We start from the raw sequence: 13,812 nt of genomic DNA on the forward strand, positions 1-13,812 counted from the left end.
TAAAACTATGCTTTTTACCTCTTTTTTTTCTTGTTGAAGTAAAAGTAAGTTGATTCAGAAATAACACTAATTTATAAGCTTGAGAACTGTGCCCATATAAATGATTACAGACCTCTTTGGCTACTGCCAAAGTAATAAAGAAATCTAATATTTAGCTGTCTGCTTGTCAAATGTCTTTACAAGTAGTTTTGCTCAAAGCAACCAACAGTGGGTGTGACAGATTTTCAAATGAATTTGTACCCTTAGTCCCTAAAAACTTTTAAATTGTTTTAGTGCTTAGTAGGGTAGCAGGATCTACTCCTCTCTGACAAGAAAGTCTATGAAGGTGCTGTATTTCTTGGAGCTTTTTCCTGTTTGAGGCAACCATAGCAGCAACGGGTGTGTGTATGTTTGCATGCAGGAAACCCGTGGGTTTTGTCTTTAAGATATTAAATGTGCTCTTTGTTCTATCCCCAGCAGAGCTGGCAGCATGGATTGCTCCAGGGCCTCCTGTTTCAGTGCAGAGTTGGGTGTTCAGGAGCCAAACTCATCTATTTGACTTCATGCTGGTGCTTCTCATCTGCCTCAGTGCTGTTTGATCAGCTGAGGGTAGGCAATTCAGGGCAGGCAGTGACACAAAACTCAGTTGTTGCTGCAGTGGTTTATAAATAGTGGGAGGCAGGTAGGTGTTCCTGGCTGCATAAACAATTGCTGTGAGTGCAGTTGTGTAATGGCAAACAGGGAGAGGTGCTGCTGCTTTCCCCTCCCTGAGTGAACCCTGTGGGACTTCACTGCCTGGGCAGAGGCACTTGATCAATAAATTGTGACTGCTCAGGGGATGAGCTGCTCCTGCACACACTGGGAAATAGGGCAGAGGAGTTCATTCTTTCCTTAGCTCTAAGTGCTCCTGGAAGATAATGACTTGGGGTCTGGATGGAGAGAATTCAAGATATTTTTGTGCTGCAGCCTGCAAATCATTGCATTTGAGTTCTGTGTCTTAGATTCATTTTTGTTTGGATCTGTTGGGGATTTGGTTTAGGTTGTTGTGCAAGAGGGAAGCTGTAAGCAGCTCTCCTGCTCAGGCACTAGAACCAGCTTTGCTCCCCCTCATCCCTAGCAGCCTTCCTGACCTGCTCTGTGGCTGTGCTGGGGTGAGCCCAACAGCTGGATCAGCTGCTTTCCCACCTGACGCCACTTTCTGTGCTCTCTCCTGCTTGCTCTTTGAGAATTCTGATCCTCTGTTGTAAACTTTGGTGAGGTCTGGAAGCCTGGGATTGGAGCCCTTTCGTAGGGAAGCTGAGGCTGGGCAGCTTTCTCTGTAGAGACCACTTCCTCCCTCACTTTCCTGAATTAATGGAGTGAAACACCTACAGAAGCAGCACTTGTGCTGTGTGGTGCTGCCTTTGAGGAGCATTAATCCCTTTTGGGTGTCAGCATTTCTCTGAGCTGTGTCAGGCACAAGCACAGCTGCACATCTTACCCCTTCCCCTCCACCCCCTCCTTATTTCTGCAGTTCTGCCTTCCTGCTTGTCAAGGAAAACCTGAGCTGAGGACCAAGATAAAACATGTGATTATCCCATGTTCTTGGACACAGGCAAGAGTCCTTACTTTGGCATCCCAGAAATCTCCAAATTTTGGGAGAATATAGATCAACAGAAAAATGATTATTGGAAAGCTCCAGATGGTTTATTTTGGATATGTGGAAAAAGGGCACACCCAAGCCTTCCCTCTCAGTGGAAAGGGAGCTGCACTCTGGGAATCATACAGCCAGCATTTTTGCTTTTACCAGGACCTGATGGAGATCAATTAGGGATGCCAGTTCATGAGGACCTAAAGAGAAATAAAAGAGATTTTGTATTGGAAGGTTCCAAAAAGTGGCTGCTGATTTGTTTAACTGAGCTCCTGCCTCCTTTAGCTGCCTCCCTGCCTGACCCCAGACTGGGACAGGGATCAATGCTGGGGTGAGCTGGGCAGGGTGAGCTGGGCAGGCGCTGGGGATGACAGGAGGGGTTGAGCTGGGAGCTCCCATGTGAGCTGGCAGCCTCCAGCTCCAACTCGTTGCTGTGCAGCTCTGGGAGGCAGCAGCCAATGGGATGCAGGAGCATCCCTGCAGTTGGGATCCCAAATACCTCCCCAGGTGCCTTGTTTTCAGTCTGAAGCATGTAACTTCTCTCTTGCTGCTTTTTGCCTTGCCCTGCCTTTCCTCTTCTCTGCCCTCAGCTGCCTCACTGTGTTGTTGTGAGCAATAACATGAATGCTGTTGAGTCTCTGACTCTGATGGTGCTTGCTGTGTTTCTCACAGCCAGTGTGGGGCAAAGCTGTCACCTCTTGGTGCTTGGTGACCCTGTCAGGTGAGATGGGACGTGCAGCTGGAGGCAGACCTGAGCTCTGAAGGGTTGTGCTTTGGCCAGCCCTGTAAGCAAACTGAAAGTAGCCCTAAAACGGGGCCATCAGCCATTTCACATGCATGGACTCTCTTCCAGTTGTGTGGCAGCATAAATGCCATGTAATGCCTCATTCCTTGGGGCCCTGGTGCAGGAGAGGTGCTGGTGAGCTGGAGCATGTGTAGGGAAAGGCCCAGAGATGGTCAGAGGCTGGCCTGGGAAGGGAGGCTGGGACATTTGGGACCCCTTCAGCCTGGAGAGGAGAAGGAGAAAGGACAGATCTGTAAGCAGCCTTTGCATAACTGAAGGAGAAGATGGTTCCAGGCTCTTCTCAGAGGTGCCCAGCAAAAGGACAAGTGACAACAACCTCAAACTGAAATGGGAAACGGAACATGGGTGGTGCCACTCATGAGCAATTTTTATATAGTGCTGGAGCAGCGTGAGGGAAGCTGTGGGAACTAGAGCATTAGAGACACTCAAAACTTGCCCAGGCAGGACTCTGAGCAGCCCCATCCATTAATTTAGCCCTGCTTTAAGCAGCAGGTTGCACTACAGTGACCTCCAGAGGTCTTTTCCAGCCTATTGTTTTCCATTGTTGTATGGAATGTGTGGAATGGAGGTTTGTCTCTGAAATCTCAGCGATATGTTGACACAGTGGAGTGAGTGCTCTAAAGCTGGAGCTTTAAACGTGGACATTTAACATTTATGGGAATTAACCTTTCAGGACTCTGTGGTGCCTATTTTTGAGTTAGTGGGAAAGGAAATGAAATAACCATGAATGCTGCTTTCCCCCTCTCTGTGGGGTGCTGAGTTAAGGCTGAATGGTGCTTTGTTTTGCCAGGTACCCCCTCCTGCCCTGTTAGTGTGATCTCTATTTTAAAAGTATGCTTCACATTCATGTATTGTCCATACAGTGCTTTCAGAAGAGCCAAGGCTGACATTAAAGACACAGTCATTCTTATTTTCTCTTTAATAAGGTCCAGCAGTGTGCAAGTGGGTTACAATCTTAGCTGTAATGAAAAGCTAATCACCAGCCTTCTCCACCCTCTGGGATCCCAGGAGGTTACTGGAACAGCACACTGCCCCAGTTTCTCTTCCCCATGTGTGTGATGATTGCATTTTGCAGTTTTGTCTGGTGTTTTAAGCATGGCTCTTGATAAGCCAGTTTGATAGCTGGCTGCTATGTCTAGGAGCAGCATTTGACAGATGACTTCAGAGGGAGAAAGCAACTTAAGTAGCTTAATAGGATTTAGCTCTGTCTACACTGTCCTGCCAGAGCACGTTATAAACCACTTTAGTGGGATTCCTTCTTTAAATATAGCCATGACATAAGTGCAGGCAGAACCTCTAAGAGAACTCTGGGAACTTTCCTGAAAAATCAATCTCTGTGGTTCAGAAGAATTGCTGAATGAATGAATATCAGTGCAGGAACTCGAGGAATCCCACCAGCACTGATCCCATGAGCAGGATAAAAGGATCTCTTGAAGGCAGGCTGTGTGTGTGTATTAAATTACCTATAAAATGCATTGATTTCTAGTGAATATGATGTGTGTGTCGTGGGAAAGCAAAGCAACTAATGAAAAATCCTATTGGGACACTGTGGGGCGAACACCTCCTCCTTTTAACTGATGTAACCTCTATTACAGGCAAATAGCCCTGTGTCCCATGTATTCCCAAACTTGGGTGTGTAAAGGAAGTAACTTGTTGGGTAAGGAAGTAAAGTTGTGTACACTGTAAAAGTGGAGTGTGTTTGTCTTTAAATAGTTGATATAAACCAAATGCTTTAAATCTTTTTAGGCCAGTGGTCCATGACAGCTTTCAGCTTTGCAGGCAAACCCTAAGAGAGTTAAACAGCTTTGAAACAGTTGAAAGGAGACAGATTCCCCTCTTCCCCCAACCCCGTGGGGAAATGAGGAAACTGCAAGAGGAGCTGCTGAAGCAGAGCCACAGGGTGAGATTGATGCCTCTGTGGATGTGTGTTGGGGCACCAGATTTGCCTTGTAATTGCAAGGGGTTTAATCTATGAGAACATCTGCTGTTGGCTGTGCCCCTGTTCGCTCAGGAATGGCATTCGGGAGGGGAATTTAAAAAGTGTGTGCTCCCCTTTGGTCAGGAGGATGCTGGGGAGCAGAAGCAGAGGGTGAGGCGGTGACCTCTCACCAGAAGCTGCTCTTGAGGGAGAACTTGACTCTGGTTACTGAGAGGAGCATCTGCAGCTCTGCTCTGCTGCTGGGAAGAGCTGCAGAGAAAACTCCCTATTCAGATTGCATTTCCCTCCAGGGCAGCAGCCTGAGGAGGCCCTAATCCCTTCTCACATTTGGCCAGGAGCCTGCAGGAGGCATTTCTGAGCTCCCCAGCCTCCCTTGCACAGCCTGAGGAGAAGTGGTTAATGACACTCCCAGTGCTGTCGGTGGTGCAGAAACACGGGCTCCAGCTGTGACTGTGGTGGGTCTTGGCTAGCTTGGATGGGTTTTTTTAATCTGCTTCCTCTGTTAGTCCCTCTATGGTGTTTTTTTTTCATGGGTTTGAAGGTTCTCAATAGTGAGTATTGGTAGTCTTTGTCCTTGAGGGGTTTTTTGGTTTTTTTGAGAGCTTTTTTTCTTCTTGAAAGAAAGAAAAGGAAAAAAGGCAACTCAACCCCAAAATAAAACTAAAGAAGACTTAAAATTGAAATGTTTCCTGCACATGAAGGAGCCTCTTTCGTGGGAAGGAAAGGTGCAGTTTTAAGTTGAAGGAAGAGATTTCCTCCCTTTCTTTCCCCTGTTTTTTAAAAAACATATTTCTTTTTTTGATCTCTGACTATAGCACTCTTGAAAGAGGCAGTTTGGAGTGAATTTGTGGTGAGAAGCGTGGCACCTGTTTGTCTCTGCAGTTAAAAGGCACGTTTGCATTGTTTGTGCAAGGAGGTCAGTGGGCACACAGTCAATAGATGGGTCAGAGGTCTCTGTTCTCCCTTCCCCAGCTCCCAGAAGCTGTCCCTATGGGATATTGTCCCTTCCCAGCTCTTCACAGGTTCTCCACATGACCCACATACTGCATTGAAGCTGACTTCAAATACAAATTATTTTAAGGAAGATGCCATGTGGGCTGCTGGCTGTAGCACAGTGGGCCATGGCTTTCTGAAGATGTAGGGCAGTGTGCCTTTGATTTTGTTCTTTGTCCCTCCCAGAGGTCACTGCTTGGGGCAGCCACACCAGGCTGGTTGCTAATGCAATCAGGAGTGCTGTTTCTCTCACTGCTTACAGTGCATTATCAGCTGCACTCAGTTTTTGCTGTGTAAACAGCCTTTTGACCTGCTTCATTTGTGTAGACAAATGCCAGTGAAGCTGGACAGGGTAAATAATATGGAAACTCAGTGCTCTGTTGTTTTCCTGGTGGTTATTTTCATGTTGTTCCAAAACTTCTCGCTCCTTATGCTGAGGATTGACTTCAGGTTGCAAACTGAGTACAAACTGGGTGTGGATCTCCCTGTCAGAGACACCTGGGTACACTAAAATGACCCATTGCCATCACTGACACATAAATGCAGAAGCCCAATTATTGCTGCTTACCTTCCTGTCCATTCAGTGCTAATAAAAGCAGTTTATGAAGCCATTTGCAGTGGATTTGTAATCTTGGCTAGAAAGTTCCTCTTTTCCTTCTAATTAATTTTAATTTTTTTTTAAACTCTGGTGCCTTCAAATGCCAAAGTGTGTGCTAGAGCTTCTCACTTAGACATTTTCCTAATAGCTGCAGTTTAGAAAAAGACCTCTTCATTGTGCTAATGGTATGGAACAAGTTGTATACATTAAAAAAAAGGCAACATTAAGTTGCCTTTCAAGTCTAACATTAGAAACAATGTGATGTTAAGAGTTTCCATTCCAATTTGGATTCTCTCTCTGTTATTCTGTATAACTTCTGTGGCTCAGTGCAGCAAATGTTCTGCTTGAGTTTATAGTGTGCAGCTGGAGATGCTCAGCGCCAAAACTCTCAAGACATAAATGGGATTAAAATAGTGCCTGAAGAGAAACCAGCACGTCCAAAATAATGCAAAATAATGGCAGAAGGGAGCAGAACCACATTGGTGGTTCACTCTACAGTGGTCATGCTCATGGAAACACTGCCATTCCTGCTGAGGGCATGGCCTAACCCTGTTGATGGATTGGGCAAAGTTTCCACCACTGGGACAAGGATTTGTTTTCTGTTCCACTTTGGGGTGGCTCTGCTCATTTCCATGCTCTTTCCTCTCCCTCCCCAGTGCCTTGTTTATCTTCTCCCTGATAGAAATGGCAAAATACTGGTGACAGCTTGCAGTGACCTCCCTGCCAGGACATCAGAGCCGAGGATTGGGCTCAGTGTCTTCAAACTCCATAGTGGCTGATCAGTTCAGATTTGGTTGTCTGGTTTAAGAAGAGATGATTAAGAAGATCAAGAAGTTGCTGTGAGCCTAAATACTGCATTTAATCTGAACTGGTGCCATGTCTCCTGGAAAGGACAGGGTTTGAGCTCTGCAGAGGAATGGGAGACTTGTAGCTGATGCCTGTAATTACCTCTAGTGGAAGGCCCAAGTGGAGCCTTGTGGAGAATTCTTAAAATTCACAGGGTCAGGAGGAACACTTGGGTTTGAAACCCAAATCTAATAAGGAACAGCAATAGCTGAAGAACAGCTAACGTGGAGTAAAGCACAAACTCTGTACAGCTGGGGCCTTGGAAGAAAATCCTTGAGGCTGCTGTCTGTGCCAAAGCATGAATGGCCATCATAGATTGAAAAAAAAGCAGTGTCCCAGCACTTGGCTTGATAGAGTGTAAGGACAGGCACTTAGGAGAGATCATGTTTTTCCCCTCTAAATGAAGTGTATTGTCTCTGAGAGTGCACATTGTAGGAGGGGGAAGGGAAAAAAGGATGGAAATTGGATTAAATCACTGGGCTTCAGGCCTAAGCATTTCCTGCTCTTTTTTTTTTCTTTTTCCTTTTTTTTTTTTTTTAAAGACACCAGTGCTGCCTCACTCACGTGCTGGGCTCTGCAACTGTGCCCAGCTCCCTGCCTGCAGGCATTGCCACGTTTTTCCTTCAGGGAGTTCCAGGCCTGCAGGAGCAAAGCTGAGCTCCTGCTGGAGGGCTGGGGCTGGGGAATTCTCTTGGTGTGGGGATTTATACAGCACTTGAGCCCCAGCCAGGTTATACAGGCAGTGCTTGCTTAGCCCTGAGCTGTAGGAGCATTAAATTCATACTTCCTTTATAGCATGGGGTTTCTTTCCATTATCCAGTTTGCTGGAAAATTGCCTTGTGAGGAGCCTGTGGTTTAAGGCATTAATGGGTGATAGAGTTTTCTAAGCAAGGAAGTCAAGTGGCTTCTAAAAGACCTCGAGGAGAGGAGCTGCTGTTGGGTGGGAATGTGTGAGCTAATCTGCTGTGGGAAAGGAATGTCTGGTGGCATTGTGTGGGTCTGCCATGGGTGAGCTGAGTGGTGCAGGATCCCTGCCAAATTCCTCCAGCTACCTTTCTGGTGCCCTTCACCTCAATATCCCAAAAATTATCTGATTCTTGCCTTTTAACAAAATGAACTAATGGCTGTAACTTTGTCTAGCTGGGAGTACTAAGAAGAAATAACCTTCTGAAGCTGAAGACCTGTTCCCATGAGTATTCTTACACGTTTTGCTGGTCTGGGATTTGGGGCAAAGACCTGCAGGAGCACTGATGCATCCATGGTGGTGTGTTTTTTTAGAGTCCTGCAAGGGAATTTGCAGAATCCCCAGAAAGGAAATCCGCCTTTTCAGCGAGAATGCTCATTTGACAAGCTGCCAGTTCTGAGCTAAGCCTCATTTAATAAAGATTTAGTCTGTGGGGACCTGTCAGTGGAAACTGGGTTTGGTGAGAGTGTCTCATTCTTTTCATTGCTGTAGTGCACAGAGGCTTTCAGCCAGCACTGTGGAGAAACTAGGGATAAGAACATCCAATTTTGGGGACCCTCTTACCTCTGGGAACATTTCCTTGCTGTGTAAGATGGAGATTGCTGACTTGGTAACAACTAAGGGAATAAATGCATTGTTATTTGACTTCAGCCCAATAGGACCTCAGTGTTTGCTGCTGATTAGCACAGCTTAGATCTGCCTTCATAGGCAGGGAAAAATATCCAACACAATTGTTGAGCAAATCCTTTCTAGTCCGTGCTTTCCATCTCTCGTGTGTGTGATGTGAGCTGCTCTGACGAATTCCAGCACCTGCCCATGTGTAACCTGTGGCAGCTGAGGTGTGCAGACACACCTGAGCTATGTGTTTATTATTCAGCCACAGCTCTCAAAACCCTTGCAGTGATTCTGTTGAGTTGGTTGCTGCGATGAGCCAAGGATCAGCAAGCTGTGTCTTTTTGGCCTCTGCACTGCTGGCCTCTGTGAATTGGACCAAATATAAAGGCAGAGTTGAAAGTCTTTAATTATGAAATAAGGGGTCACAATGTTAGTATGGAGGAAATGATGATGAATCTTTAATCAACCTAGCCTTGTTCTTAGTTGTTGCTTACACTTGAGAAATTAATCTGAATTAACTGGAGGAATAAATTCAAAACAGATTAGTTAAACCACTTTAAATGCACTAAAGTGAACTAAACTACACTGAATTAAGGCCATTCTAGCTAAACTACATTAAATCCCTGTGTGAACACTCATTTGTAGTTAAAGTGGCTTTAGTTCACAGCTCTAATACCAATTAACTATATAATGCCCATGCCTGTGTAGAGAGCTTTGCAGTGTTGAAAACTGGCCTGCTCATTTAACCAGCTTGGTAAATGGAATTGAGTGATGGAGTTGTGCTAACACAGGTTTCAGCTGCAGATCTGTTTTTATTTCAATGTGCCTGCTGTATTGTCTTAAGGTCTTTAAAAAAAAACAACAACAGAAAACAGAAAAAAAAAAAAGGGCATGACACAATCCTTGGCATTTCCAGAAAGGAAAGCCAATAGCCAAAAAGAGCTAAAGGCAAAGTGTTGGCCTATATTGCTTGTGTGGACTTGCCCTAAATATATCTGTAATCTGCACTCCCTTAGCAGTGTGCTTTCTGTGGGAGATGTCTGTAGAAGGGATGAGACAGTGGAACCTGTTCTGTTTCCATGGAGCTCTTCCCTGTTGCAGAGGGACCCCTCATGGAAGAGAATTCATCTCAGTACCGTGGGAAAAGCCCCTTCAGAGCACATTTCCTGCCCAGCTTTGCTCCTGCAGTGCTGAGAGCAGTAATTGGCCTGGGAAGGGCTGTCCCTGGGAGGAGAGAGGGATGCTCTAGTGCTGACATCAGCAGTGTTTCCACATCCTCCCCCACCTTCCTCTGCCCAGTCTGTGGCTGGCTGTGTTCCCCACCCCTCTGGAGGGGCTGTGGCATGAGGGGCATCCCAAGACACTCAAGTACCTCAACAAACACCTCGTACAGCACTTTTTTAAGTACTGAAAATCAAATCTCTGAACGCACAGCATGTTCAGAACAAGTTGATGAGGAGGTCAGGGTGTTCCTCGTGTTGCCAGCATTCGAAAAAATGTTTAAAAACCAGTTAGCTTGGTAGAACGTAACTGCTTATCATCTGTGAGTACATAAGCTTTTTAGAGAGATGTCCTGGAGTCTGGAAGGAGAAAAAAAAGGCAGTGTAGGAAGTAGTGTAGGCATGACACTATCCCACAGCAGTTTCTTTTCTTGCTAAGATGACTTCCGTCCTTCATGGAATAAATAGAGATGAGTGCTCCTTTGGCAGCAGCCCAGGTTGCTTCATTTGTTCTTCTGGGTGAACGTTTTTCTCTTCCCACACTCCTTTAACCACTTCTCTCTGTTTTATTATCACTATCTCAAGTCACTGCATGGAAATACAGGAAGAATACTAGCTGCAGATTCAATGGAAAGCTTTCTTTTGGCAAAAGCTGACTTTAAGGTAAACCATTCTCAGTCTGGCAGTGATTAAGACAGCTGTGTTCTTGACATCCTCAAAAGCTGTAGCTCTTTTTTTTCTGTGGGCTGAAATTATGAAGTTTTAAGATAAAATGCCTTTAAAATAATTGATGGAAAATCAAAAATGAATCTGCAATGCTTCTCAGGAGCCACCTGAAGGCTTCAGCTTTGCTCTCAAGTTTCTTAAGGAGCTTTGGTAGACTTTCCAACTGGCACTAAAATAGCAATCATCTATTCCATGTGAAGAGCTTCTCACTATTCTGTGCTGCTGTTACTGCAGTTAAGGTTTAAAGAGTGTGGTAATTGGAAGCTGGATAAATTGAGATTGGTTAAACTTGTATCTAATAAACACCTGGATTGTTTTGAGCCCTTGAGTATTCAGAATTAATTTCTTAAACCTATTCTGCTGCCAGGACATTTTGTGCCAAAATAATCTCAATGGCAGAGGCAACATGGTCATGTGAAGAAGTGTCACCAAACCAACACTTCTCTGTAAAGTCAGGTGATGAGCAAACAACATTTAATGCAGTGGTAAACCTTGACATTTAACATGAATGCAACCCAGAGTTTACCTCCTGCACTGTGGTGCCTTGTGACTTTATTTAGGCTTTCCCCCTTTATAAGGAAATAAATACCTCTTGTACATTCCTTTTCTTGTGTTCTTATGTGGATCTCCTTTCTTTGTGACTTCATCTGCTGGATGGGATGAAATATACCTCCCTAAAGTGCAGTTTCAGCAGCTAAAATTAGCCTTGCAGGACCACAGTCCACAGATATATTTGGATAACCAACAGTGTGGATCACCCTTTGGAATTTGCAAGCTGAAAGTGACTGTTTCATATGGGGGATTTTCATCCAGCAGGCAAGGCTGTATCTTGGTTTATTTGATCCCCAGTGACATCAGGCAGGGTCTTGGAGAGCAGGGACTGATCAAACTGAAGGTTGATCTGCATCTAAGTCCTTAGGAATGATACCAACACCATACCCCATGGAAGAGCTGACCAGCCCCTGGGTAGCTTTGTGGAGAATGTTTTTGCTGTGCTTTGTGTTTCCCCTTTCTCTCCATGAGGCTCTAGATGCTTTCTGCCCTTTTTTTGGCTTCCTACTCCCCTGCAGGTGGTAAACACCACAAATCCTGGCAGCCTCACTGGACCTGGGAAGACTGCTAACATTGCAGCACCATCCCTGCCCAACACCGAGGATTTTCAGGTTCTGTGGTGCCTCTCCAAGCCAGGAATGCTCCTGGGGTTACTTCCCTGTGTGCAGCTTTTATTTTGAAAGTGCTTCCTGACACTGTAGCTTCAACTCCTGCCAGTCTGGGGATACCACTTGGATTTACTCTCATTTTCAGGGACTGCTCTGTCTCCACTTCTGCCATTAGTGTCAGTGCAGTGGTAAAATGCTGTTCCTCCAAGTTGTCTCCATTTTCCTGTAAGGGCAGTTCATGCATCATTTGCTAGAAAGGTTCTGATAGCTCAGCAAATGTTCGAAGACAAATTGATGCTCTTTTGTGGCAAAAGGCCCAGTGCATAATTTTACATTTACTTGGGATAATGTGGCCTTGGATAACCGAGTCCCAGATTTACTGGTGCAGGATAGAGTGTCTAAGGGTTTATCCAGCCTCAACCCCCCTTTTTTAAATACTGTCATTTAATCCTGACAAGCAGGCAGAGGAATATCTTTGGTTGTGACCAGGCTTTCACTGCCTGCCAGTTCCTGGGTCCTAAACTGACTCATCAGTCAGAAAGATTAATAACTGCTCTGCTGGATGATTTCACTTGTCATGGCACATATCCATTAATGGAAAACAAATATTCTCTGGAAAATTGAATGCAGATTGTGGTATAGTGGCCAGCCAAGTCCTTTTGGCCAGATGCAAATTTAAAGCATGTATTAAGTGTCCCTTCAAAGCAAGGACTTCAGGTTACTTGCTGGTTGGCAGTCTAATATCCATTTTTCCTTTTTTAAGATTTTTTTTTTAGTATTTCCTTTTATTTCCTTTCAATGGGGGCGGTTCCCCTACATCTGGAGCTGCAGTGTGGATTTTTTGCTGATAGAAGTGTTGCTGGGAGGATGTTTTCAGCTGAGTTTGTCTTCCCAGCACTAATGCCTTTTAGCATGTGCAGGAGGGTTGAGGGTGTGAAGCAAGAAATGCAGGCGAGCGGGGCAGGAAAGCTTTGCCTTGCAGCAGGCTGACATGTTTAAAAAATAAAGAATACCCCTGAGGAGCTTTGGTATGCCAAGTGTGTTAGTTAAATTAGCATGGAGTGCTCGTTTGTGGCAAGGCTTCAGAAGTGGGGGAACTCAGGGCTCGGAGTGCAGCTCCCCTCTCAGAGGCCCCTTTCTGCTCAGCAGCTCCAGCAGAGCTCCCACCATCTGGAGAAAGCATGGGAAAGGGGGATTGGGCTTGTTCCCTTCCACCCACCCCCACTCCTGGCTGGGAGAGGTCCCAGAGCTCACTTTGCGCAGCGGGGCTGAGTTCCTGCTCCTGGATTTGGGAAAGCAGCACCTGGGAGCTCCCCCCAGCCCAGGGAGCTCGGTGGGCTCGGGGAGGGCTTGTAAGGATGGGTTTGTAAAGGATGGGAAGGTTTGTAAAGAATGGAAATGTTTGTAAAGGATGGGAAGGTTTGTAAAGCTGGGAAAGCCAAGAGCAAGGGGCTACTTGGGGTACCAGTGGTGCAGCCCTTGAGTTTAGCTGGTGTGCACCTCATTATGTGTGCCTGATGTTTTTTGGCTGGGAAGGACCTTGTGTGGCTTGTTTGCCAGGATAATCACCCAGCAGGGAGTACCTATGGAGCAGAGCAGGGGGAAAAAGGGAAAGAAAAGCCTACAAAGAGCAAGTTCCTACCAGACCCCGTTAAAACAGTCACCAGTTGTGCAAGTTCTTTACTTTAATCTCAGCATTCTTTGTTGTATTCTTTTTGATCAGAAGGAAGTTATTGTTTCAATCAGGAGGAAGCAAATAAATGTTCTTTAAGGAATTTCTGCATGGGGAGGAAAAGAGATACTGGTTTGAAAACCCAAGCCTTTGTTCTAGGTTAGCTGATACAGATCTATGTCTGAATTCCCAATACTGGGGCAGCAGTAAGTGATTAGGACTCTTTCCAGATATTTAAATAATTTCTAGTAAGTTGGCATTTGTCACCAGTAACAAGGATTTATCAAAAAATCCTTATGGATAAAATTGCATCCTTTTGCTTGATTCATGCAGATGGGAAAATGTGGCTAGATGTGGTGTTGGAATGGATTTATTTTTTAAAATTTGTTTTATTTAACAGAATTTGTTTGCATTTTTGGATTTTAGGCAGGATTTTTCAAATAAAAATAAATTGTAAGGGAGTTAAACACTTACAACTTCCCTTTCCTCCCAGGAACATGACTAGAAATAGGTATAATTCACACTAACTCAACTTGTGACTGCTTCAAGTATGTCTGTAGCATCCAAGTTTGTTGTACCTATATATGTGGATGGTATATGGAGGGGTTTAGCGTTTATTCTAGATGTACCTTGAACAGAAGCATTGCATGGAGATTGATATTTGA

At 45.1% G+C, this 13,812-nt stretch overlaps 1 protein-coding gene across 4 annotated transcripts in view; it reads left to right on the plus strand.

The window, feature by feature from the left end:
- Positions 1–13,812, plus strand: part of TTYH3 (tweety family member 3) — a 76,184-nt gene that overhangs the window by 23,300 nt on the left and 39,072 nt on the right. For 2 of the 4 annotated variants that reach the window (XM_030958467.1, XM_030958468.1), the window contains exon 1: positions 12,642–12,827. The exons of the other annotated variants lie outside the window; for them this stretch is intronic. In XM_030958467.1, the coding sequence (XP_030814327.1) occupies positions 12,657–12,827 (171 nt within the window). In that variant the 5' untranslated portion in view covers positions 12,642–12,656. Of the gene's footprint in view, positions 1–12,641; positions 12,828–13,812 lie in introns of those variants that run through there. 4 annotated transcript variants of the gene reach the window in all.

Source organism: Camarhynchus parvulus, chromosome 14 (genome assembly GCF_901933205.1).
Source record: "Camarhynchus parvulus chromosome 14, STF_HiC, whole genome shotgun sequence".
In the NCBI taxonomy this organism is placed as follows: Eukaryota; Metazoa; Chordata; class Aves; order Passeriformes; family Thraupidae; genus Camarhynchus; species Camarhynchus parvulus.